Here is a 27603-nt window from a genome sequence, read left to right on the forward strand (position 1 = left end):
GGTACAGTAGTCTGGTAGAGGGCAAATATATTGGTCACTGGATGAGTAGTTTTCTGTTCCGTGAGTGACCAGAGCAGGGGCTGCACTAGAGTAATCAGGAACCTGCTAGAACCAGTTAAGGAAGGCAGGCTAATCAGGGCACCTGGAGCCAATTAAGAAGAAGCTGCTAGAATCAATTAAGGCAGGCTAATCAGGGCACCTGGGTTTTAAAAAGGAGCTGACTTCAGTTTGTGGTGTGAGTGTGAGGAACTGGGAGTGAGAGGGTGTGCTGCTTGATGACTGAGGAGCACTAGCGTTATCAGACACCAGAAGGAAGGTTCTGTGGTGAGAATAAGGAAGGTGTTTGGAGGAGGCCATGGGGAAGTAGCCCAGGGAGTTGTAGCTGTCATGCAGCTGTTACAGGAGGCACTATAGACAGCTGCAGTCCATAGGGCCCTGGGCTGGATCCTGGAGTAGAGGGTGGGCCTGGGTTTCCTTTCTTCCCCCCCCCCCAACCTCCCAATTGACCTGGACTGTGGGTTCTTCCAGAGGGGAAGGTCTCTGGGCTGTTCCCCCAACCCACATGGTGAATCTCTGAGGCAAGAAAATCCGCCAATAAGCACAGGACCCACCAAGATAGAGGAGGAACTTTTTCACAATTGCTGTAGACTGAACCTCATCATCCAAACTGGTTAAACTTTGCCATATCACTTTAAAATTTTGCTTGTTTACCAAAACCTTAAGAGTTGAATTTCAGCTCAGGGTCTGGAAACACTTTTGAAGGGGTTAATAGGTTAGTGAATTTGTACTGTAGCAGCCCTAGGTGCACCCATGGGGGAAAAAATAGTGGGTGCTTAGCACCCACTGGCAGCCCCCCTACCAGAACCTCCCCCCAGCACCTTCTGCCTGCTGGTGGGCCCTGCAGATCAGCACCTCCCTCTCCCTCCCAGTGCCTACTTCCTGTTGCAGATCAGCTGTTTTGCAGCATCAGGAGGTGCAAGGGGGAAGAGCAAGTGTGCAGCATGCTTGGGGAGGTGGTGGAACTGGGTGGGGGAGGGGGTCAGGCTGGGGTGGGGAGAGGTGGAGCAGGGGCATAGTGGGGTTGGGAAGAAGCAGGGCAGGGGGGGGCCTTGGAGGAAAGGGTGGAGGGTGGGCGGGGCCGGGCTGGAGCACCCCCCCGGCAAATTAAAAACTCAGTGCCTATGGTACCAGCAAAGCCAGACCCACCTGTGCTGCTTGTAGTGTAGACTCTTATCAACAGAAGGAGTTTTTCCATCGTCAATGTAGGTAATCCACAATGTTGGGGGAGAGCGAGGAGGTGTGGGGCATGGGGTGGGGTAAGGGTGTTTGGTTTTGTGCGAGTAGAAAGTTGGCAACCATAAAAGCCAGGAGTGAGAGAACAGAAGCAGAGAGTTGAGTTCCAAATATCTTATAGAGGGCTGTGTAAATAACATTAGCCTCATTAATACAACGAGTACCCGACCTATGGATCATATACTCACAGTGCCATTAACACCGTTACTGTTTTCACTGCTCTTTCATTTTTCATAGGCCTGTTCATTGATCTGTATCTGCTATTTTTATCTTGATTTGAATTGCACTCTAGTTATAATACAATATCAAAATGCTTCTAATAAAGCTTCATCAGCTTCAGAGGTCAGCATGTGAAGTGATTATTTTATAGAGGAACATTCACTTGAAATTATAGGTGTAACTTGTTTCACTTTTTCGTTACAACCATATAGTGTCAACTTTTCATGTAAAATTCTGTCATTAACAAAAGTTTTAGTAGATACAAGTCCATAGACCCTTATTCTAATATGAAGTCATATATTGTAGGTAGTAACAATATAATATAGATGTCTGGAAATTAAGTTCCACAAACAGCTTTCTGCTCTTAATTCTATTATAGAACTTTAGGAATGTAAGAGGGCCCTCTTGTGGCGATCTATTGTCTAAACAAAAATGGAGAGAAATCTAGTAGATCAACAGAGAAGAGAGAGAGTCTTTGAATGTATTGCTTTGAATTCCATTTTTAATACTGAACATTTTCAGTTTTAATCAGGTACCTTTGAGTATTACAGTGGAAAGGATAGAAAGTGCAATTTGGAGGCCAATAGTCTTTCTTGTAATTATTAAATTTGAATACACTGTATGCGTCTTATTCATTGCAGTACAGGAAAGAGTGTGCGGGGTTACAACACGGTAAGAGGGATTTTATGAGAAACAGAATTAAAACTGCTTCTTATTCCTATTTATTTTCTTTGTTCTTAACTTACTGATTGTTGAATTGATAGGCAGAACCCTGTTAGCCGTGTGTATGCTAATTGGGTCTGAGAACTGTTTAATATCCAGATTGTTGTGATCTCCACCTTGCAGTAAGTAGAACACACACACAAATTACCACACCTTGTGGTGTTTTTGAATATAGCAACAAACAAAGGGAAGAAAATAGTATCTCTGTCCTGATACAGGACACTTGCAAAGAACATTTCAGAATTAATATAGACCTAAGGCAAAGTTGAGAGAGAATAAATTGATGGTTTTCAAAGAGACTTCAATTAGTATGCATTTTATTGTTAATTGCTTTATTAATTAGGCAGAATTCCTGCCTGCAGGGGTCAGGAAGGTCTCCCCCAACCCGCTGTGCAGATGTGCATCACTGACTACGACTTGGCCATTCCAGAGGAAGGTTGTTGATCTGCAAGAAACAATAGTCTACTCAGGATGGTGATTTCTGTGGAATCCTTACATCAATACAGAACTTTTACCTTGAATATTTTTTTTCTTTATCTGTACATTGCTGTAGAATGAACCTAGTCACCCAAACTGGTTAAACTTTGCCATATCACTTTAAAATATTGCTTGTTGACCAAAAACCTTAGGGAAAATATTGGAGTTGTGTTTCAGCTCAGGGTCTGGAAACACTTTTGACAGATTGGTGAATTCGTACTGTAGCAGCAAAGCCAGACTCACCTGTGCTGCTTGTAGTGTTGACTCTTATCAACAGGAGTTTTTCCCTTGATGTAGATAATCCACCTCTCTGTGAGAGGCAGTAGCCAGGTTGACAGAAGAATTCTTCCATCAACCTTTCTATGTCTACAGTGAGGTTAGGTCAACCTAACTACAGTGATGGGGCATGAAATTTTTCATAGCCCTGAGCAATGTACCAAGGTCAACCTAAGTTTTAGGTTTAGAGTAGGCCTCAGTCTCTTTATTTCCCCTTATCCTCTCTTTAGATTCCTTTCTCAAATTGTTTAGCATCTCCAGGCATGAACTGGTACAGTAAAGTTTACAGAGAGGCATATGCTGGTAGTCTTGGCTTGTTGAGATTTGAAGGCAAAGGAAGCGGTTGTCATTAATTGGATTGTTCCAAGTGTATGGGGTGGCAAAGAAAAAAGGCAGAAAGCCCGGAGTCAGAGAGAGGTGGCGCAGCAGAGCAAGACAGGCTCCGTGTGACTCCCAGAAGCAGCCAGCATGTCTGGCTTCTAGGCGGAGGGGTCAAAGGGCTCTGTGCACTGCCCGCGCCTGCAGGCACTCGGGGCAGAGACTGCGTGCGGAGTTCCTGTGGCTGCCCTTGGGCCTAGGAGCCGGACATGCTAGCTGCTTCCGGGAGATGCGTGGAGCCTGGGCAGGCAGAGAGCCTGCCTTAGCCCACTGTGTCACTGACCAGACTTTTAGCGGCCTGGTCAGTGATGCTGATCGGAGCCGTCAGGGTCCCTTTTCGACCGAGTGTTCCAGTTGAAAACCAGATGCCTGGCAACTCTAGGCCTAATATTTAAACAGCCTACACATGAAACACTGAATGGAAAAAAAAGCTATATGTGTTTTCACTAGTAGAAATTAGATATCAATTTTCAGCTTGCACATACATATTGTATATCTCAAGCCATATGTAAGGCATTGCTTTCTTGCCTAGTAAAGTATTTTAAGCTTTGTTAACATCAGGTTTGCACAGATTTACTTTAACAAATAAATTGGAAAAATAAAAAAAAAGTAGTGTGTGGTTTAAAACCTTGGTTTATACATATTTACATAGCAGTTGCTGATAACCAAATTAGATGCCAACCAATTATATGTACATTTCAGTATTCATGCAGTGTAACTCCCATTAGTGTTATCCATATGTTTGGATATTTCTGAGCATTATACTGAGAAGAAATCTTTGGGTTTTTGTTGTTTAAATACTCTTTATGTTGTGATCTTTTGGCCAGATTCATTAAAACTACATGATAACAGGAAAATATTTTTCAGGAAATAAGATATGTCATTCCTCTTAGTAAACTATGTAGGGAAATTTGAGAGAAATGTTAATGAAAACTATCACGTTGTTTATAGGAAAACAACACTTCATTAATCCCTAGTAATGTTGGTTATGATCAATAACATACTCCAGCCCAGTGGGGTCTATTTAACATCAAATCAATTTCTTTGTATTCATTATTCTTTGTACTCATGATACTTTTGGCCCAAATACACCTTTCCAGCTCCCCACTTCCACCCTCCAAATATTCTGAGGTTGGGGCTGCTTTTTGTTCCATCTCAAAAGTCAGTAGGATCAGACTGAACCGAACACAAACCACAAAAGATTTGTCTGTTTGTTTGGGGTTTTGGGGGATGGGTGGAAATTGTTTTGTTTTTGTTCCCCAAATATTCTCTTGTCACCTAGACACGTGTCCTGGAAAACAGAGAATGTCTCTTTAAACTCGGAATGTCCCTGCTTTCAGGGTCTGTCCTTGTAGAATTTTACAAAGCCAGGTGTAGTGTCCTGGTTTTTGTGATTCCTTGCGTTTGCAGCTAGCTAAGCTGGTGAAACTGACAGTAGATTGGCTGAATTTATATGCACCTCAGGGACCACAGGTCTAGCCCGCCGACCCATGAGGTGTCACAATGAGATGTCCTTGAGCTGACCTTCCTTCATAGAGCCATATCAACAGGGTGACACAGATTTAAAGGGAGGGTTATTGCTTTGCTGAGGAGGAGGGAGTGGGCACTTCTACTTTATCGCTTCCCCCAACATGCAGCTGCCCCTCTTTCACACCCTGAATGATTTCTCTGTGAGGCACCGTAATGGGCCTCCCAGTTTCTCACTGTAAATATCTGGTCACCCTATTGTTCCTTACTAAAAACCTGCAACCCTCTCCCCTGCAGGGTTCTAGTGCCAACTCCTTGGTCCTACCTCGCAAATGTTCCTTGGTGGCCAAGTGCACCATTGCAGGTCTGAGGGGAAGAAATCCTTGTTGGGGGGGCTACATGCCACCCCAGACCCTACTTGCATTCTGAGGCTCCTGAGATTTCTCTCCTGAGGGTTGGCAAGCATAAGGAGGGGCCTGGAGTAGCTCAGCAGGCCAGCTGAGACTGGACTGAAGAGCTAAGGTCCTCTGCTGCCTCCTGCAGAGCAGCACTAGTCTCCACCCTTCCTACTTGCCCACCACCTCCACTCCTTTCTAGTGGCAGACCTTTTTTGGGGGAAGTTGCTATTGTGGATCATCGCCCCAGCTCATCCCTCCTTTATTCCATGAGGCCTCTCTTAAAAGTGGCTGATTTGGTGCCCCCTCCCCACCATGCAAGGGTGAGAGAAGGCACTGGGGAGAGGAGAGATGAAAGAGAAGAAAATACAGCCCCCATCTACTCTTTCCTTCCATTCAGTGGCATAACAAAGGGCCAGGCAAGAGAGGGAAATTATTGAAGCTACTACATAGTTTTTAACACTCCCTCCTTGTGCTTAGTTACAGTAGTTCAGTATACAAGATATTTGTTCTGTATGTATTTTCTATTTACAGTTATGTCAACAAGAGACTAGCTGCATTAGTTATTGCTAGTTCATTTTAGCAATTTAAAGGATGCTTAGAACAATTGAGCTGTATGTAATTTAGACAAGAAACAAATCTGTAGAGGGGACTTGCTAGTTTGCTGTCTCATCAAGATGTGATTCAGAACAATTTATATCGCAGTACTTTGCTGGAAAGTGGCATATTTGCTTTTCTATTAAATTGACTGATTTGTATGTTTCCAGTTCAGTCATCTTCACTCTCAAGTAAATTGTCAATTCCCTGTCTTACGCTTTTATGTATTTCATATGCCTCAGAACTATGTCCACAGTATCCAACCCTTAATGTTTAAAATCTTAATTAGGCACATACATAAAAATGGCTAGATTTTCAGAGGTATTAGAGTGCCTGCAGCAGTATTGATTTCTGAGGGGCTTTTCATCTTTGAAAATCAGGCCCCTTTTATTTACATGCCTAAATATGCATTTTGGGCACCCAGTTTGAAAATCTTCTCTTACAGCTTCACAGCAGCACCAAGGAAAGCAGCTAAACTATACAATATGTTAGGATGTTTTATTAGATTGGTATTCAGACACTACCTGTGTATCCTTCCTGATATTCTGTGATTAGACCTATGTGTGACGGATCATGTCATTAGCCTGGGAGTTGCTCAGGACCCAGACTTCATAACCATGAACATAAATCACATCTTGGGGACGTGTAGTGGGTCTGTCATCCACTCCAACTCCTAGAGAGTCTGTCTTATGAAGTGCAACTGAAATAAATATCCATGAATATGCTAAATAATTCAGAGCAGAGGCACTTGCTCCCATAGCCAGAGCTACAGCCCTATACAGGAAAAGGCAAAGCATCGGACCTATGCACTATGATGTGTTAATAGACATTTATTCTTGCACAATCGCTAGGGGACAAGTGAAGGCAAATAAGATTATGTAGCAAAAGTGATTCTATTTTGATGAGTTTTGTGATTGGCACTGTATATTTGGCAACAGTGTAGTTCTGCACAATAACAAATACATTCCACCATGTAAAAAAAAAAAAAAAGTCTTGTCTCTACTACAGCTATGTTTTTGGAGCAGTAGGTCCTGAGCTCCAGTCCCACTGATGACTCATTAGCCTTTGTGGCCACTTGGTGTGTGTATAGTAATGGATTATTATTAATGATTATTTACATTACAGTAGCATCCAAAACATGTTATGCATTGTACAGGCATAAATTATAAAATAAATAAATGGAGATAGGGATCTAGGGCAAAACCAGTACTTGGTCCTGCTACTGAAGGCAGGGGGCTGGACTCAATGACCTTTCAAAGTCCCTTCCAGTTCTAGGAGATAGCCTAAGTGGCCCCCTCAAAGATTGAACTCACAACCCTGGGTTTAGCAGGCTAATGCTCAAACCACTGAGCTATCCCTCCCCCCTGAAGGATATATACAAGGTGGGTGAGGTAATATCTTTTTTTTGTCCCAAATTAGGCCAATTTTTAAAATTTTCTAGCTATCTTGAAAAAAATGGAAAATTTGAACACCTTTTATTTTGTTTTGGAAAATTTTGACTATAGAAAATATGCTTAAACCCAGGTGTATAGCCCATTATTAATTATGGTGTGATATGCAACAAAACATGGGTATTCCACGTTTCAACCATTTTTCAAACATTGCAATGGCTTATGTTACCTGTTGGCAAGCTGAAAAGTTAAGAAGTATGGACCAGACCTGGCAACTGGAACTATGCAGCTGGGCTCTTTGACGTGTGGTGCTCTGCACAGACGTCCTCTTTGTGGAATCAGTTGCAGGATCCGGCCCTGTGATAGCAAAGGTGTTAAGTGAAATGGGGGCCTGTGGTGTCAGTCCCAGTTGAAGCTAGTGGAAGTTCTGGGTGCTCAGTTCCTCAGGCACTAATTTTTTTTTTTTTGTACACTCAGAACAGGAGATATCTGCAGTAACTGTTGGCGTATGTTGACTTTTTAATGGTGAGTAGTGGCTTAATGACATTGTTTGAGTAAAGAATCTACATATAAACATACCCACATCAACCTGAGAATTAGAACCACAAATGGTATTAAATTTACAAACTCTTGAAAATTTAAAACCTTGGACACTCTATTCTGATCATGTGGGTGTAATATTCATCATTACTTTTAGAGCTTTCAATCTGCAACACAGATTTTGCTTGTACAACAATCTCGGAGCAGAATTACAATGTCAGAATTTGAATATTTTACCCTTGTCCTTTATCCTCTGATTGATTAGGTTTAAAATGGCAGTCTCTATTAGGGAAGTGTTTTTCTCCTTGTGAGGTCTTGTCTCTGATTTTGGGATGTTGGTTTAAATCCAGAAGTGGTATGTTTCATGCAATACAAACAGAGAAATTAGATAAACATAAAATATTCATTCTGGAAGTTTGCAATGTAAAACTACTTTATTTCTTAGAATTCAGAACACACAAGAACCCCAAAACAGGGAGACACAAAGTAGGCTGCTCCTTAAGGCAGCCATGTACAAGTCGCACCACTTCACTGTGGGCTGGCTTTCTGCATCTGATCCTGCCCCCCATTTTGCTACAGAGTCCCCTAGGCTGCAAACAGGACTAAGAAGCCCTCCTTGCCCGCACTCCAAAAGCAATAGTACACCACTGGAAGCACAAGGATTTTGTTCCCATAATTCGAGATCTTTTTTGTCTTGCACCACTTAAGCTGCCTCTCTCCACTACTTCTGTCATTATTAATAGAAACATGCTGTGACTCTGGTTTTTTCCCTCTGTTTCTTCCACATTGATTTCAGAACATCTCCATTGGAACAGGCTCTTTTTTGGGGTTAAAACCCCAAAAGTTTAGTTACCGTTTTAGTAATTAACCCCACCAGGTCTTTTACCTTCCATTCCAGCAGGAAAAAACAGTGCCTGGATATAAGAACATAAGAATGGCTGTACTGGGTCAGACCAAAGGTCCATCTAGCCAATATCCTGTCTTCCGACAGTGGTCAGTGCCAGGTGTCCCAGAGGGAATGAACAGAACAGGTAATCATCAAGTGATCCATCCCCTGTCGCTCATTCCCAGCTTCTGGCAAACAGAGGCTAGGGACACCATCCCTGCCCATCCTGGCTAATAGCTATTGATGGACCTATCCTCCATGAACTTATCTAGTTCTTTTTTGAACCGTGTTATAGTCTTGGCCTTGACAACATCCTCTGGCAAAGAGTTCCACAGGTTGACTGTACATTGTGTGAAGAAATACTTCCTTTTTTTTTTTTTAAAACATGTTTATTGTAACATGTTTAGTATGCACCTGAGATTTTCGGTCATCCCAGTTCTTCACTCTACTTGCTGCTAGTTTCTTATAAGTGAGACTACAAATCACTCCTGGAGGACATAGAGGTCACAGATTCTGTGATTTTTTTTTTTTTTTACAAAACCTCTGCAATTTCCTCTAATTCAGCCCCAAGCAATGAGGGTGGCAGGGCTCAGGCTTCACTCCGCATGGTGGGGCTCCGGCTTCAGCCCCCGGTGGCGGGGCTCCGGCTTCAGCCCGAGCCCTGCCACCCATAACTTAGCCTTATTTATAATGCATTCTCCAATTACTTTGTTTTCCTTTTCTGCTACCTCATATGACTTCTATGTTTCAGCTGCTGTGAACTCTTGCTGCTCTTTTGTTTAACAAGCCCATCAGTCATAGTTGATAAGGTCCCAACTGACTTTGTGAGTGAGAAGAGAATATCTTTCATTTTACCAGTTTTTGTGTTCAGAGCTTCTGACTGAGCTGCCGTGTGCAGGCTGCACCATGCAGTGGGGGAGGAATAACAGTAAAGATATCACTCAGCCCTCTACTGCACCTGTCTACTCCATGAAGCCACACACAACATTTTTGTACTCATTTTGTGGTGATCTGTCACTTCTGTAACAAATCTTACTCAGCTGTGATGTCTGTTCCATGATGATACAAGAGGCAGAATGCCCTAGTATGTGATCAATGCGTCTAACGTCAGGCTCTGCACTTCCAACAAGTTTATACTTTTCTATCAAAATGATATTACTGCAGCATTAACTAAAGATTTAAAGTGTTTCATATTATTATGGTGTGAAATGAAGACATGTTAGATTCATACTAGAAACTTTTTCCCTAAAATTTTGTTAGACGATTTTCATTGTTTAATGCTAACAAAAATATTGGTCTTCCCACTAGTGGGAAATAATGCCATATGAATTTCCAGGTGTGTGTCAATTTTAATATAAATGCAGTGTATCTGATATATGACTTCTCATACTGTTGGAGACATGAGAATTTGTAGCATTCATCTTTGATACACCTGGGATTGGATTGTGCTGGTCTTAAAGGTTGATCCAGCATACACACTTCCACACTGCATGCCTGCAATGTCTCCTGAGGCACAATCCCTCCCAGGGCTCCCTCAGGGCAGTGTGGTTCCACACGATTACTTACTCAGGCCGGTGTATAGATTACATAGTCAGGCCATTTATCTGTATATCATAGGGCCAAATAATTTAAGTGGCCCAAAGCGATCCCTGTGGTAACCCATTGACTTTCATGAGTTATTCTAGGAAGGGATTTGACTGAGTATCTATCCTGGAAAAGGTGTGAGTTTCTTGCAGAAAATAAATTGTAATGAATGGCAGGTTGGCATTGGATTAATGATCGTTTTGAAAGTGAGCTGAAGTGATTCATGGATGTTTCCATTTTATCATTACAATGCTAGCTGTTACAAGTTAGATTGGCAGATGTATACTATGCAGCTATTACTAATTACTATTCTTGTGTTATGCAGTGTAGTTGTAGCCATGTCAGTCCCAGGATATTAGAGAGACATTGTGGGTGAGTGAGGTAATACCTTTTATTGGATGAAATTCTGTTGTTGAGAGAGACAAGCTGTCAAGCCACAGAGTTCTTCGTTACTCTGCTAGACACTAAATATCATGGAATAAACAGACACTGGATTTATGGCTTATTACAACAATCTGTAACCCACTAACCCCCTCTTTTTGTCCTAACTACTTATGCTAAACAATCTGCTCCACTTTGCATTTTGCAGGGATGCTGCGAGTACCTTTCCCAGACCTGAGGAAGAGCTCTGTGTGGCTTGAAAGCTTGTCTCTCTCGTCAATGGAAGTTGGTCCAATAACAGATATTACCTCACCCACCTTGTCTCTCTAATATTCTTGTGTAGGCATCAGATGCTTAAGAATCAGAGTTCCCAAATTCCCAAGTACTTAACACATCCTTCTTAATTACTTTACATGCATTTTGAAGGCTTGAATAAAATACCTTTTTCATCAACGTGTCAAAGCACATTCTGATTGTTTGGCTCTGAATGCCGAGACTCTCTGCTTTAGAGGTTTAGTTCACTTCAGGTGGTAGTCCACTGAAATAAAGAATGAGCAGGCTATAGTGAGAGCAGTGTATCAAACAAGGTGACAGAAAATAATTCTGTGTTGTGTAGCTACAGCAGTGAGTAGCATTGTGGACTGTAGCCAGATTACAATGGACAAGCTTGAAGTGAGGAGATTCTGTTGTCACTAAGCAGAGACAAATGCATGTCTGGACTCAAAATAGCCTAATTTCTTAGATTTCATTAAGAGGAGAAGAAAGGGACTGAAATGGGCCCCAGTTTAACTTGCACTTTCTGTGCCTTTTTTTAGGAATTAGCCCAGCAGCCAGTCCCAGTTTTAACAAGATTTACTGCAAAACCAGATACTATGTTGGGGTGGCCAAACTGGGCTTGTGAGCCTCATACAGCTTTTACCATTAAAGTGTAGCTCATGGAACCCCTCCACCCCTCATTTTCTGCCTACCAGACTGGGGGAGAGGGGAGATCATGGCTGTGAAGCGAGCTGATGGGGCTATGGCAGGGGTAGGCAAACTTTTTGGCCTGAGGGCCACATCGGGGTTCCGAAAATGTATGGAGGGCTGGGTAGGGAAGGCTAAGCCTCCCCAAACAGCCTGGCCCTTGCTCCCTCCAACTTCCTGCCCCCCTCAGAACCCCTGACCCATCCAACCCCCTTGCTCCTTGTCCCCGACTGCCCCCTCCCAGGACCACTGGCCCCCTGGCACCCCACCCCCATCCCCTGACCATCACCTCCGAACCTCCACCCCATCCAACCGCCCCCCGACTGCACCCTGGGACTCCCTGCCCCTTATCCAACCCCCCAGCTCCCTGCCCCCTTACCATGCCGCTCAGAGCACCAGGACTGGCAGCCACACCACCTGGCCAGAGCTCGCAGCCCTGCCACCCAGAGCGCTGGTGGCACGGCAAGCTGAGGCTGCAGGGGAGGGGGGGGGCGAGCCTCCCCGGCCGGGAGCTCAAGGGCTGGGCAGGATGGTCCCATGGGCCGGATGTGGCCTGCGGGCCGCAGTTTGCCCACTTCTGGGCTAGGGGCTTCTGCCAGAGATGACTGGTGCATGCTGAAAGTGGGGGGACACAATTTAAAGGTTTGCCCCCCCAACAACTTGAGTCACACCCCACCAGGCACACCTCTCCTCTTACCTTCAGCAGCTCCTCCCTCCAGCTCCCTGGTTTTAGCTCTGCATGGAGAGGCAGCAGCAAAAGTAGTGGCTCTCCCTGTAGCTCCCAATTGTTTGCCTTTGCCTCTCCCCATGGGCCACAGCTCCCAGCTTGCCGGCTCCAGTAGCTGCTGTGCAGGGAAGGGGACAGCAAACCCTGGCAAATTTTTTTGGGGGAGGGGGCATGTGCCTCCCCCTCATGCATTGCCTCTGGCTTTTGCCCAATGGGGAAGGGGGGTCTTGGGGCTTCAGGTGCCTCCCATGGGGCTGAAACCCCAAGCCCCAGCAGTGGTGTCCTGGCTCTCGAACTTCTGAAGATTATCGTATGCAGCTCGGAGTGTCAATAAGTTTAGCCACCCCTGTACTATGTATTGAGAAATATGAAATATTTGTGTATTTCAACCAGAACTACCAACATTTGAAAATGTTTTGAGACAATTTTCAAAGTAAGATGGGGTGGTCTCACAACAATCAGAGGCTTGTGTGTACAACTTAAGGTGTTTTAGTGTAGTTTTTTTAAAAAATGTATCAATGTCCTAGGGCCACAAAATTCCTTCTACTCCCAGGCAAATCCATGACATGAATGCTTCCTCTGCAGCAACAGATCCCTCTTTCCACCCATCTGGCTTTCTAACAGGAGCTAATGTAGAGGCACCGTCATTTGGAAACCTACGCCAGTCTCAGGATATCTAAGCCCTTGCTTCTGCCCCGATAAAAGAATTCTGAGGTGACTCCTTGACTAGAACTCATAAGTATCCTGTCTCTTACATGGGAGATGCATGTATAGAAGACAAGAGAACATGAAAAACAAAACACTTTTCAGGCTATTAAAGATCTAGTGCCTATCAGACCAAATATCCATTATGTCTTGCGTTCTCCCACTCATAAACTGCATTGGGGTAACATTATGTGTCATTGCAATAATAGAACACTCTAAAAACACACACAAGCATCAGACCTGACTGTCAATATAGCAAAAATACATACAAACTCCAGTGATGGAAGATAAAGGTTCAGAGTTCAAATAAGCACCCTAAAACATAGCTGCTTAACTTACGCCATGTCTAGATTAGCATTTATGTTGGCTACTTACATTGCTCAGGGGTGTGTTTTTTTTCACACCCTTGAGTGACAAAAGTTTTGCCAACATAAATGCATGGTAAGTAGATCTAAGCTACGTCGATTTGAGTTACGCTATTCACATAACTCAAATTGCATAGCTTAGATCGAATTTCCCCTGTGGTGTAGACAAGGCCTTAGTTTTGACAGACCACTGAAAAGCTCGATAATCATACAGTAAATATAGTAAAGGAAGAAAGTTTCTTGGCTAGTCACAAGGAAATTTGTGTAAATCATACAAAGGCATTTCCTCATTCATTTCACTGTATTTGTTTCAGATTCTGCTTTTTAGCTCATATTCCATTAGAGAACAGCAAATACATCCGCACAGCCAGTAATGAGATGGAAATGATTTATGCCCTGAAAGGTTTACTTTCACTAGGTGTCATTGCCCTGAGGCACACCAGAATGAAAATGCCATAGGTTGGTGAGGAAAGGCTGAAACATTATTAAAGGCATAAATAACCATCAATAGCAATATTTTAACATATACATTAACATCCAATACTATCCCAGAGAGAGAGGGCAACAATATGAGGAAGAAGCCTTGTATAAGCCCCTGTGAGGTGATCCAAATGTTAGCCAGACATTCCAGCTGCCTTTGAGTGTTCTCAGCATTGTGTGTTTCAGCCACTTTGAGCACAGCTGTTTTCTTTAGTGTTGCAGCCAGTATGTTTGCTTAGTGATGCTGGTAGCAGTTGCAAAAATGTTGATCCCAGGCCGAGAAGCTGAAATACAATTTTTTTATGCTCAAAGCTGTTGAGTGGCAGAGAAGGATATGCAATAGTTTGGCTGTTTTTCCAGGTCTCACTTGTAACATATGCAAAACTCCGTCTGCTTGCATGAAAGCATGTCTTAATCTGTTCTCATAAACACAAAGCAGAGTGATGGTGAAGAAGAACATTTTTCTTGAGAAGGAAAAGCATTGCTCAATATTTTCTAACAGCCCTTGGAAGCCAAAGTCCTCTACAGCCAAATATAACTGCAGCTCAAGGGAAATAATTTCTACTACTTCGTAGTTTATAGGTACTGTAGTCAAAGTGGATGTTTCTGGGAATATCCATTCATGAATGGTCATGGGATGCTCAGGAGCTATGATGACAGGATCTGTATAAGTACCCCAACAGAGCGTGATGAAACTGCTGTTAGATAGTATGGAACTGGGTACCAGCACAAAGAACAAATTATTTATGCCATACAGTCCCTCCTCAGCTTTGCCAAACATTACGACAATCATACAATTCCTAATCCAAATTGTAATAGCAATACACACAAGGACACTCCCCGCTCCATGCCCCTTCTTGCTCGTTCAAAAAATGTATATCCCTTCTGCTGTGAAATCATTTCTGGAGCAGCTGCTTCTAGAAGATAGTAGTCCAGGAAGAGATACTGTAGCAATGCACAATCAACACTTTTGACACTGTAACATCATTGTGGAAAATACAGTATAGTTCTTGTGCAGGAAGGTCATTGATTGAGTGAATAAGACAGAAAAAAAATTTTTTTTGATCCCTCCCGCCTTCTAATTGCTCTGAACTGGTGGAGATACCAGCATATTTTAGCAAGAATTTGCCGTGTGCAGGGGCGGCTCTATGTATTTTGCCGCTCCAAGCACGGCAGTCAGGCAGCTTTCAGAGGTCCGCTGGTAACGCCGATTCAGCGTACCCACCGCCGAAGCCGCGGGACCGGTGGACCTCCCGCAGGCATGCCGCCGAAGGCAGCTTGACTGCCACCCTCACGGCAACCGGCAGGTCGCCCCCCGCGGCTTGCCGCCCCAGGCACATGCTTGGTGCGCTGGTGCCTGGAGCCGCCCTTGGGCGTATGTCTCAATTTTATTTGCCAAGCTTTAGGGCGTCTGGAGAAGCGGTGGAAGTCATTCAGCATTTAGAAAAGGGTGATATGCTGTGATGATCTGGATAGGAAGGACATTACACCCAGCAATTCTGAATAGTTTCTGGATTTTTCATTCAACTAAAGTGAGATCTTCTGAAAGATGAACTCTCAAAGTATTCATTGTTTCAGCAGTGTGTGTCTCCAACACCACTTGTTTTCGAGTGTTGGGTAGGTTCAATAAAAAGCCTCTTGAGATCATGGTTGTCTGAAGAAATCTTAGGGTAATTTCAGTGGATCAGATGTTGGAGACTCATAATTCATTAATGTACTGTTCAGAGCCAGATGAGTCATGCAAACTCCTATTTTTGTACCACACTAGCTGTGTTAATTTACTCATGGACTTTTAGTTGCTATTCCAGCTGACAAAAGTTATAAAGTATTTTGGTTTTATCTTATTTTTATATCACCCTATAATTTAGGTTAAGTTGTTATTGAATAAAATCTTCAACAGTAAATGTGTTACATGAAAGATTGTTTAGGCATACTCAATTTCAGTCTTTTTCACATTGCCATAACTAGATGTAGAAACTCTCAATTCGGCAACTAAAAGATAAATTGACAAACTGAGGTTTGCAGTTTCTTGTTCTATTTGATGTCAGGTAGATTTTAGTATCTTTTTTGTATTCCTGACAGATAACAACTGAACATGTTAACCTTTACACTCATCAACAGTGAGTGATTTTTTTTTAGTATCCATGATCATAACTAGTTTTAATCCATCTCTCAACTCAAATTAAGTCATGTAAATGGATTTTAGTCCTGTCATTGGCCTCAATGTAACCTATTTAATGACCCATTTCCAAGTTGGCAGGTCATGCCAAAATCTTCCACATTGCATTATTTACGGCAGTTGCAGCATCCAGTTGGTATTGTCCAGGCTGCTCATATATTCTAACCATGTGCTGTAGAGAGTCATATTGTCTCAGTCCAGAAGACAGGTGACAGGATTAATATTTTCTCATTATGTACAAGAGTAGTGAGAGAATTCACATCTTTGTGGTCTGTAATGCTCACCACAGTAAATCCTCAAAGGACACAATAACTGTTTCACTGTTTTATCTTTGAACCGTTGTGAATATCTTCTCCCATTGATTCCGATATTGCTAAATACCAGCATATAAAAAAAGAGTGTATTGAGTACAATTGGATTTGTCACGGTCTCTGTAAATTGAGGAACACTGCACAATTAGTTGTGGTTAGACTCTCCTTTCCTCGAAATCAAAAAAAAAAATCCCTCTTCTGTTTGCAGCTTGTTTTCTAGAATATCTCCTTAATCACCAATGGATGAAAATTAATAAAGAATTAATCACGAAAAACAAACTGCCTTCTAGTTTGTTCACAGTATTCACCATGCGTTAAGGTTTGCACTTTGTGCTACTGTGTTTGTCACTGGGAGGTAGTTAATGTTACTTATTTCTTCTTTCAGAACTAGTAAGTGCCTCAAAAACCACCGTGATGAAGAACGGATGGATAAATGGGTTAGGGCTAAAAATGTGTCCTCGGTCCACCTTCTTGAAAGTGACTATTTTATTATCCACATGTCATGGTTGCTAGGAATGTTCTATAGGCTTAAGTTTTACAAGTGCATTGGTCCATTTGAAAAAGTTAAGGCAAGGTCTACACTACAGATTTTTAGGGGTATAACTATGTCGCTTAGGGGTGTAAAAAATCCACACCTCTGAGTGACACACTTATATTAATCTACCCCCGAGTGTAGACAGTGCTATGTCAGCGGGAGAACTTCTCTCATCAACAACTACTGCCTCGCGCCAGGTGGATTAACTATGCTGATGGGAAAAGCTCTCCTGCTGGCATAGGAGCATTTTCACTTAAGTGGTGCAGCTGCACTGATCCAGTGTTTTAAGTGTAGACCTGCCCTAAGACAGAGTCATTGGTTAGTAAGCATTTCGTCAGAGAAAAATAAAAATTGCTGATTAATAAGAGTAAAAGCTGCTGAATCCTAAAACTGTGTTTTTAAAAATTTGTTGCAGGAACTTCTATTACATCACAATGCTGAGGGATCCAGTGTCACGGTATTTGAGTGAATGGAAACATGTCCAGAGAGGTGCAACGTGGAAAACTTCCCTCCACATGTGTGATGGAAGAAGTCCAACGCCAGATGAGCTGCCTACCTGTTACCTAGGGGATGATTGGTCTGGAGTCAGCTTGCAGGAGTTCATGGATTGTGGTTACAACCTGGCTAACAACCGCCAGGTTCGCATGCTGGCAGACCTGAGCCTGGTTGGATGTTACAACTTGACTTTTATGAATGAAAGTGAGAGAAATATGATCCTTCTCCAAAGCGCCAAGAACAACCTGAAAAACATGGCCTTTTTTGGACTCACAGAGTTTCAGAGGAAAACACAGTATCTCTTTGAGAGGACATTCAACCTTAAGTTCATTTCCCCATTCACCCAGTTCAATATTACCCGGGCCTCTAATGTGGATATTGATGAAGGGGCCCGGAAACGCATAGAGGTGTTGAACTTCCTGGACATGCAGCTTTATGAATATGCTAAAGACCTCTTTCTCCAACGTTTTCAGTACTCCAAGCAAGAGGAGCACCAGAAGAACCGGCAAAAACGGCGGGAGGAGCGGAGGCTACTCCGGGAGCAAAGAGTGCACCAGTGGCAGAAGGAAGAAGCTGTTACTGAAGATTATAACAGTCAGGTGGAGCGATGGTGACACTTTTCATTCTTAGACAAATAAAAGAAAAGAGAATTGAAAACCCTGATAACTTCTTGAACTTGGTTACTCAGAGATTACACAAGGAATGAGTGTTGCCTTGGTAAATGAGACTGAGTCTCACAGCTGCCCTTCTTTGTCTTAGTTTCTATCAGCTAGGAGAAGATATATATATTTTTGTGTTTCTCGATACATCTTATATGTGTTATTAACTGGCAATGGAATAGATTCTTATCCAATACTAACTTCTTTCAAAGGCCTAAGCAATGACAGTGGCTGGAAAAGAGAGCTTTTTTTTTTTTCCCATTAACAGATGTGTCATAGAATCTCGGAGTTGGAAGGGACCTCAGGAGGTCATCTAGTCCAACCCCCTGCTCAAAGCAGGATTAATCCCCAGGCAGATTTTTGCCCCAAATGGCCCCCTCAAGGATTGAGCTCACAACCTTGGGTTTAGCAGACCAATGCTCAAACCACTGAGCTATCCCTCCTCCAGTACAGATTGAGCAGCTGAAATTTGTGATGACATGAATAAAAAAATCAGAGAATCACTGAGCTGCCGACGCTGGTGTATTTCAGACTGTCCTGTGTAGCTGTGTTCTGTATTGAATGCAACAGAGAAAACCATGTTGCCCTTCAGATGTTTACACGCAGTGTTTTAAGTAAGAAAAAGAAAATACTAAATGTGGTTAAATTACATTTAGGACTTGGTGACACATGGGGCTGAAACTATTTTTTTCCTTTCTGAAAGCCTGCAGTTGTGGGTGGTTTATAAATGAAATGAGTTATATGGTCTTAACCTAATCCCGCGCAGATTTGGCTGTGCATCACCAAAACCTGCTAGTAAGCAAGCTCCATTCTGAGAGAGCCTGGCAAATGAAAGGCATAAGTACTAGTGCTGAGAAGTGAGATCCATTCTGTAGAACTTCCCATTCTGGGGAAGCTCACAGAGGCCTGTTCACCCTATCTGGGTGGAGGTAACAATATCAGCTTTGACTTTTGTGAAAGGTGAAATCCACAAAGGGCGTGGAATTAAGAAAGGCAAGAAAAATAGTGGAAAAAGTTTAAGTATTAGTCTGACACTTTCCAAATCGGTTATAAGGGCTCTGTTCATAAAAGTACATTTAAATTCTGAGAACAGAACTAACATGGTTTTATTACCCAACACAATAGTGACTGTGATCCATAGAATTGTGCACTTAAAGCAGTGGTCCCCAACTTTTGAGGGTCACCCCCCCCACTTATCCCTGTCTGCGCTGCCACCCCAGAGCCGGGGCTGAAGCTGGGAGGGGAGGGGGTTGCGGACAGAGGTAAGGGGGTTGAGGCTGGGGCTGCAGCTGGGGGTGGGTCTGGGGCCAGGAGCAGTGCTGGGGATAGAGCCACGGCCAGGGGCCAAGGCTGGGGACGGGGGCAGGAGCAGAGCCGCTGCGATGGGGGCCATCAGCTGGGCCCGCGGCCAGATTCATAGATTCATAGATTCATAGATTCTAGGACTGGAAGGGACCTCGAGAGGTCATCGAGTCCAGTCCCCTGCCCGCATGGCAGGACCAAATACTGCCTAGACCATCCCTAGTAGACATTTATCTAACCTACCCTTAAATATCTCCAGAGACGGAGATTCCACAACCTCCCTAGGCAATTTGTTCCAGTGTTTAACCACCCTGACCGTTAGGAACTTTTTCCTAATGTCCAATCTAGACCTCCCTTGCTGCAGTTTAAACCCATTGTTTCTGGTTCTATCCTTAGAGGCTAAGGTGAACAAGTTCTCTCCCTCCTCCTTATGACACCCTTTTATATACCTGAAAACTGCTATCATGTCCCCTCTCAGTCTTCTCTTTTCCAAACTAAACAAACCCAATTCTTTCAGCCTTCCTTCATAGGTCATGTTCTCAAGACCTTTAATCATTCTTGTTGCTCTTCTTTGGACCCTTTCCAGTTTCTCCACATCTTTTTTAAAATGCGGCGCCCAGAACTGGACACAATACTCCAGCTGAGGCCTAACCAGAGCAGAGTAGAGCGGAAGAATGACTTCTCGTGTCTTGCTCACAACACACCTGTTAATGCATCCCAGAATCATGTTTGCTTTTTTTGCAACAGCATCACACTGTTGACTCATATTTAGCTTGTGGTCCACTATAACCCCTAGATCCCTTTCTGCCGTACTCCTTCCTAGACAGTCTTTTCCCATTCTGTATGTGTGAAATTGATTTTTCCTTCCTAAGTGGAGCACTTTGCATTTGTCTTTGTTAAACTTCATCCTGTTTAACTCAGACCATTTCTCCAATTTGTCCAGATCATTTTGAATTATGACCCTGTCCTCCAAAGTAGTTGCAATCCCTCCCAGTTTGGTATCATCCGCAAACTTAATAAGCGTACTTTCTATGCCAATATCTAAGTCGTTGATGAAGATATTGAACAGAGCCGGTCCCAAAACAGACCCCTGCGGTACCCCACTCGTTACGCCTTTCCAGCAGGATTGGGAACCATTAATAACAACTCTCTGAGTACGATTATCCAGCCAGTTATGCACCCACCTTATAGTAGCCCCATCTAATTTGTATTTGCCTAGTTTATCGATAAGAATATCATGCGAGACCGTATCAAATGCCTTACTAAAGTCTAGGTATACCACATCCACCGCTTCACCCTTATCCACAAGGCTCGTTATCCTATCAAAGAAAGCTATCAGATTGGTTTGACATGATTTGTTCTTCACAAATCCATGCTGGCTATTCCCTATCACCTTACCACCTTCCAAGTGTTGGCAGATGATTTCCTTAATTACTTGCTCCATTATCTTCCCTGGCACAGAAGTTAAACTAACTGGTCTGTAGTTACCTGGGTTGTTTTTAGTTCCCTTTTTATAGATGGGCACTATATTTGCCCTTTTCCAGTCTTCTGGAATCTCTCCCGTCTCCCATGACTTTCCAAAGATAATAGCTAGAGGCTCAGATACCTCCTCTATTAGCTCCTTGAGTATTCTAGGATGCATTTCATCAGGCCCGGGTGACTTGCAGGCATCTAACTTTTCTAAGTGATTTTTAACTTGTTCTTTTTTTATTTTATCCGCTAAACCTACCCCCTTCCCATTAGCATTCACTATGTTAGGCATTCCTTCAGACTTCTCGGTGAAGACCGAAACAAAGAAGTCATTAAGCATCTCTGCCATTTCCAAGTTTCCTGTTACTGTTTCTCCCTCTTCACTAAGCAGTGGGCCTACCCTGTCTTTGGTCTTCCTCTTGCTTCTAATGTATTGATAAAAAGTCTTCTTGTTTCCTTTTATTCCCGTAGCTAGTTTGAGCTCATTTTGTGCCTTTGCCTTTCTAATCTTGCCCCTGCATTCCTGTGTTGTTTGCCTATATTCATCCTTTGTAATCTGTCCTAGTTTCCATTTTTTATATGACTCCTTTTTATTTTTTAGATCGTGCAAGATCTCGTGGTTAAGCCAAGGTGGTCTTTTGCCACATTTTCTATCTTTCCTAACCAGCGGAATAGCTTGCTTTTGGGCCCTTAATAGTGTCCCTTTGAAAAACTGCCAACTCTCCTCAGTTGTTTTTCCCCTCAGTCTTGATTCCCATGGGACCTTACCTATCAGCTCTCTGAGCTTCCCAAAATCTGCCTTCCTGAAATCCATTGTCTCTATTTTGCTGTTCTCCCTTCTACCCTTCTTTAGAATTGCAAAGTCTATGATTTCATGATCACTTTCACCCAGGCTGCCTTCTACTTTCACATTCTCAACGAGTTCCTCCCTATTTGTTAAAATCAAGTCTAGAACAGCTTCCCCCCTAGTAGCTTTTTCAACCTTCTGAAATAAAAAGTTGTCTCCAATGCAGTCCAAGAATTTGTTGGATAGTCTGTTCCCCGCTGTGTTATTTTCCCAACATATATCCGGATAGTTGAAGTCCCCCATCACCACCAAGTCTTGGGCTTTGGATGATTTTGTTAGTTGCTTGAAAAAAGCCTCATCCACCTCTTCCACCTGGTTAGGTGGCCTGTAGTAGACGCCTAGCATGACATCTCCCTTGTTTTTTGCCCCTTTAAGCCTAACCCAGAGACTCTCAACACTTCCGTCTCCTATGTCCATCTCTACCTCTGTCCAAGTGTGTACATTTTTAATATATAAGGCAACACCTCCTCCCTTTTTCCCCTGTCTATCCTTCCTGAGCAAGCTGTACCCATCCACACCAACATTCCAATCATGTGTATTATCCCACCAAGTTTCAGTGATGCCAACAATGTCATAGTTGTATTTATTTATTAGCACTTCCAGTTCTTCCTGCTTATTCCCCATACTTCTCGCATTTGTATATAGGCATCTAAAATACTGGTTTGATCTTTCCTCCCAGTTTTTTCCTGACTCTCCTTTCTCTCTGCCAATATAGCCCACACTCCCTCTTGTTTCCGACTCATTTCCCCGGTCTCCATGTTCCCCACTTACCTGTGGGCTTTGCTCACCTGTCCCCGTCGAACCTAGTTTAAAGCCCTCCTCACTAGGTTAGCCAGTCTGTGTCCGAATAGGGTCTTCCCTCTCCTCAAAAGGTGAACGCCATCTCTGCCTAGCAGTCCTTCCTCGAATAGCATCCCGTGGTCTAGGAAGCCAAAGCCCTCCTGGTGACACCATCTTCGCAGCCAGGCATTCACCTCCATGATGCATCTGTCTCTGCCCGGGCCCCTACCTTTAACAGGAAGAATTGAAGAGAATACCACCTGTGCTCCAAACTCCTTCACCCGTGCTCCCAGAGCCCTGTAGTCACTCTTGATCCGCTCAGTGTCACACCGCGCAGTATCATTTGTGCCCACATGGATGAGTAGCATGGGGTAGTAGTCAGAGGGCCGGATAATCCTCGACAATGCCTCCGTAACGTCTCGGATACGGGCCCCCGGCAGGCAGCATACCTCTCGAGATGAAATGTCAGGGCGACAGATGGGCGCCTCCGTCCCCCTCAGCAGAGAGTCTCCGACCACCACTACCCTACGTTTCCTATTCGCAGTGGTGGCAGCAGACTCTCCAGCCTTAGGGGTACGAGGCTTCTCCTCCTTTACTGTAGGGAGTGATTCCTTCTTTCCTGTATCAAGAAGAGCATAACGGTTACCTATAACCACGGCAGGAGGGTTCGGAGCAAGGGTGGAGCACTGCCTGCTGCCAGAAGTAACCAGCTGCCAGCGTCCACCCTGAGCCATCTCCTCCTCCACCAGTGGTGTATCAGCAGTCCTGTGTACTGGGACAGCTACCTCAGCTGTCTCCACATGGACACTGTCGAGGAATTGCTCGTGGATACGGATGCTCCTCAACCTAGCCACCTCCTCCTGTAGCTCTCTCACCTGCTGCCTGAGAGATTCCACCAGCAGGCACCTTTCACATTGGATGGTCCCCCCAGCCTGGATATCCGTAAGTGGAAATTGCAAGTTACAGTCTTTGCAAAACCACACCAGGATCTGGGTAGAGGCATCCATGCTTAGGCACTCTGTCTGGCTACAGGCACAGGTGGAGGAGACAGTAGCAGTGCTGGCACAGGTGTTGCGGGTCTTCCTAACCATCGTAAGCCTCCCTCTGTCAAACTCCCGTCTGCAGCCCCCTGTCAGCTGAAAGGGTTGTTTAAGCAAACAGTTAGAATGTAGTTGCTTTATAGGTATTAAGGGGAATCAAGAGAAAACAGATGGAACCGGCAAGGGACCCTCGCCCCCTTCCTGCTCCCCTTCCAAACTCCCTTGCGAAACTCCCTGTTAGCAGCCCCTGGTCGCAAAGCTCCCTGGTCGCTTGTGCGCTGCTTTATAAAGCCCTGGCCTGTATGAATGCCCCGCCCACTGATTAAGGCTCAGCCACTTACCAGAGGCTTCTAGCTTTCAAACCTTCCTTTGAAGCTCACAGCTTCCAACTGCCAGCCACAGCACACGGTCCTTCAAACAACCAAAACAAACAAACAGACTGACAAACACAAGCTCAGCACACAGCAAGTAACCCTCAAACACAAACAAACACACACTACAGACAGTCACTTACCCCAAAAGGTTGCTGTATTGCTCCTCCTTCACCTGGAGAACTCCCTTGCGAAACTCCCTGTTAGCAGCCCCTGTTCGCAAAGCTCCCTGGTCGCTTGTGCGCTGCTTTATAAAGCCCTGGCCTGTATGAATGCCCCGCCCACTGATTAAGGCTCAGCCACTTACCAGAGGCTTCTAGCTTTCAAACCTTCCTTTGAAGCTCACAGCTTCCAACTGCCAGCCACAGCACACGGTCCCCAAAAGGTTGCTGTATTGCTCCTCCTTCACCTGGAGAACTCCCTTGCGAAACTCCCTGTTAGCAGCCCCTGGTCGCAAAGCTCCCTGGTCGCTTGTGCGCTGCTTTATAAAGCCCTGGCCTGTATGAATGCCCCGCCCACTGATTAAGGCTCAGCCACTTACCAGAGGCTTCTAGCTTTCAAACCTTCCTTTGAAGCTCACAGCTTCCAACTGCCAGCCACAGCACACGGTCCTTCAAACAACCAAAACAAACAAACAGACTGACAAACACAAGCTCAGCACACAGCAAGTAACCCTCAAACACAAACAAACACACACTACAGACAGTCACTTACCCCAAAAGGTTGCTGTATTGCTCCTCCTTCACCTGGAGAACTCCCTTGCGAAACTCCCTGTTAGCAGCCCCTGTTCGCAAAAAAAAAAAATGATGCAGCTCCACCCCCAACCTTGGCCCCATGCTGGGAACAGAGCCGCGGGCAGGGTGGAGCCAGGTGCTGGGCCAGAAAATGGGGACATGGCTGTGGGTAGGACTGGAGCAGAGCTAGGGGCAAAGAGTGGCTGGGTGGCACTCCCTCCCTGCCCCCTGTGGAGGATGGCCAGGGCCCCACCAGGCCCCCCTGATAATTCCTCCATGCTGCTCTAGGGGGGCGTGCCCCACAGTTTGGGGACCTCTGACTTAGAGGATACACAATGGGTGTGTGGACAAACACTGAAATTTGTTACTAATATTAGTGTACTGATCTTTTGTACATCATGTTGCAAATATAGTTATGCCAATGCTGAATGTGAAGATATTCGGCAACTCTGTCCACTCCAGACCAGGCAGCTCTTTATCTGTTCTTCTACTTTGACTAGAAATGGAGTCCTAATGATGGGCTCTTTCTCTATGCTTTAGGTTATTGTGATTAAACTGCATCCACTTCAGAGTTCTCTTTCTGATCTGTAAGAAGAGGTATTATACTTTTTATATCCCTATTATTAAAAATATATTTTTCCCCTTCCAGCATAAATCTAATTTATTAAATGCCACTTTTTTAAATTGGCCTCAACATGGCTGCTAAACCTATGTGCCCCAACATTTAGTTTACATGTATGAATGACTTTTGCCCGGGCAGATTCACTAATTAGATGTTAAATTGCCTGGTTTGGGTGCACAAATATTTGTGCTCGCAGATTTGAGTTTTGGGGCCAGCAAAGAAAAATTTACCCCAATATATGATACAGTCTGTTTTTGAAAATTATTCACTAAATTTCCTAATTTTCTCATATTTTTAAACCATGCTACTTTTTTGACAGTGTTATTTGTAGTTATCATATACTCCAGTGGTTCCCAAACTTGTTCTGCCGCGTGTGCAGGAAAAGCCCCTGGCGGGCTGGGCCGGTTTGTTTACCTGCCACGTCCGCAGGTTCGTCCGATCGTGGCTCCCACTGGCTGCGGTTCACTGCGCCAAGCCAATGGGAGCTGCTGGAAGCGGTGCAGGCTGAGGGATGTGCTGGCTGCCCCTTCCTGCCGTCCCCATTGGCCTGGAGCAGCGAACCGCGGCCACTGGGAGTCGTGATAGGCCGAACCTGCAGGTAAACAAACCGGCCTGGCCTGCCAGGGGCTTTCTCTGCACAAGCGGCGGAACAAGTTTGGGAACCTCTGATGTACACGATAGGAAAAGAGCAAATCTCATGGCATCTTTGGTTGTTCAGGGAGTACAAGAATGTATTAAATATAAAATATCCTACAGAGAGAGTGGCATTAATATTAAGAGAAGAGAAAAGGCTACAATATAGAGTAAGATTTTGTTGGATGAACAACATTTTTAGCCCATGTTATTTGTTCCAATGGTGGGTAAGGGATTACACATATATTACACACATTCCTTACATCTTCACATGTAGTGCTTAGAATGCACCTGTACATGGGGTAGCTGGTCATTCGGCGCTGAGCCCCACCAATACCATCATAACTGTGTGGTGTGGCTGAGATATAGCAGGGAGAAATCCCACCTGCTACCAATGGGAGCTCCTGGCAGGGCTGGAACTGCACTGTCAGGGATGTGGCTGCTTCTGGCCTTGCAGCACAAAGGGCATAGCTGCACTGCAAACACAGATGTGTCCTTAACCCGGGTTAGCTAACCCGCATTCCCTAACTCAAGGGACAACAGCAGTGAAGACATGGCAACTTGGCTTTTTACTCAAATTCACAGCTTGACTTTGCAGCTCGAGTCCAAGCCTATAGGGCAGCCTGCGGTTTAACTTGAGCTGCTAACCCAAGTTAAAAGTTGAGTTGCTGTATCTTCACTGCTGTTTTAACCTGAGTTAGCTAACATGGGGTAATTGGCTCAAGCTACGAACACACCTTTTCTGGCAGCGTGGACAAACCCATAGACTGCAGCATCAGAGAGAGAGGGCACAGAGAGAATACAAGCATCTGTAGGGCTATTTCACATCCCATACATAGGCTCTTTGATGTGTCTGTTCTTGCTTTTCCATACCAAGCAACAAATAAATTAGGGCCAAGGAAGGGTGGGTCCATCTGAGACAGGTGGTGAAAGATGTTCAGTAGAAGGGGGAATAATTCTGAGCCTAACAATGGGCTCTCTGAATCTTGAGAGGTGTATGTATTTGTTCTGAGCGTTGGTGGGAAGAGAGTTCTGAGCTGAATGGGGTGGGTCCATGCTGTGCTGAGTTTAGGCAAGAAGAAGGGGTTCTTAGCTTTGAGGGACCAGTAGTGATAGGGGGCAGGGAGGATGTTGTTGTGCAGATGGGGTTGGGAATGACGGAGGCAAGGGAGCCTGCAGAGATTCTGAGCTGGGAGGGGCATAGGTTGGTGTGTGAAGTGACACGCCCTCACCCTCTTATGAAGGAGGCTAACAAGCTCCTCTGGGCCTGTTCCAGGCTAATGAGACAACCTACAAGACTTGCTCAGCCTGGAGGGGGGGAACTTAAAATGGGGGAATTTACCACAGAATGAGGTGGTGAACAGGAAAAAAGTTGCTTGCCCAGTGACTGATGGTAATAGAGTCCAGCCAAGGAGGAGACAGCTGTGAGACACTGCTCCTGGAGCTGCCCTGACTGAAGGTAAAGCAACACGCCCCAGGAAGAGGGGTAGAAGGTAAACCCTGTGAAGGGGCAATAGACTCTGAGAGACTGAGTCCTTACAGCTGAGTCTCTAGGGGCTGCCTGAGAGGCTGGTCTTTGTTCCAGCCAGGCCTTCCCCTCTTGGGAAGGGAAGGGAAGAACAGGAGCCAGACACCAGTATGTGGGATGTACCCTGCAGAGAAATTCCCCAAGGCTGCCAACTGGGGGAGAAGAGAGGGTAAATGATGCCCAGTGGCTCCTGGGTGGGTCCAGGGAGCCCATCCCCCCACAGTTAGTTTGGCCCAGTTGAATGCAGGGT

General features: G+C 44.5%; 1 protein-coding gene across 1 annotated transcript in view; it reads left to right on the top strand.

The window, feature by feature from the left end:
- HS6ST3 (heparan sulfate 6-O-sulfotransferase 3) overlaps positions 1–18636 on the top strand; it is a 538697-nt gene extending 520061 nt beyond the window's left edge. The window contains exon 2 of the mRNA XM_054012261.1: positions 17288–18636. Coding sequence (XP_053868236.1) covers positions 17288–17981 — 694 coding nt within the window. The 3' untranslated portion in view covers positions 17982–18636. The remainder of the gene's footprint in view (positions 1–17287) is intronic.
- Positions 18637–27603: the final 8967 nt, after the last annotated feature.

This window comes from Malaclemys terrapin, chromosome 1 (assembly GCF_027887155.1).
Source record: "Malaclemys terrapin pileata isolate rMalTer1 chromosome 1, rMalTer1.hap1, whole genome shotgun sequence".
Taxonomy (NCBI): Eukaryota; Metazoa; Chordata; order Testudines; family Emydidae; genus Malaclemys; species Malaclemys terrapin.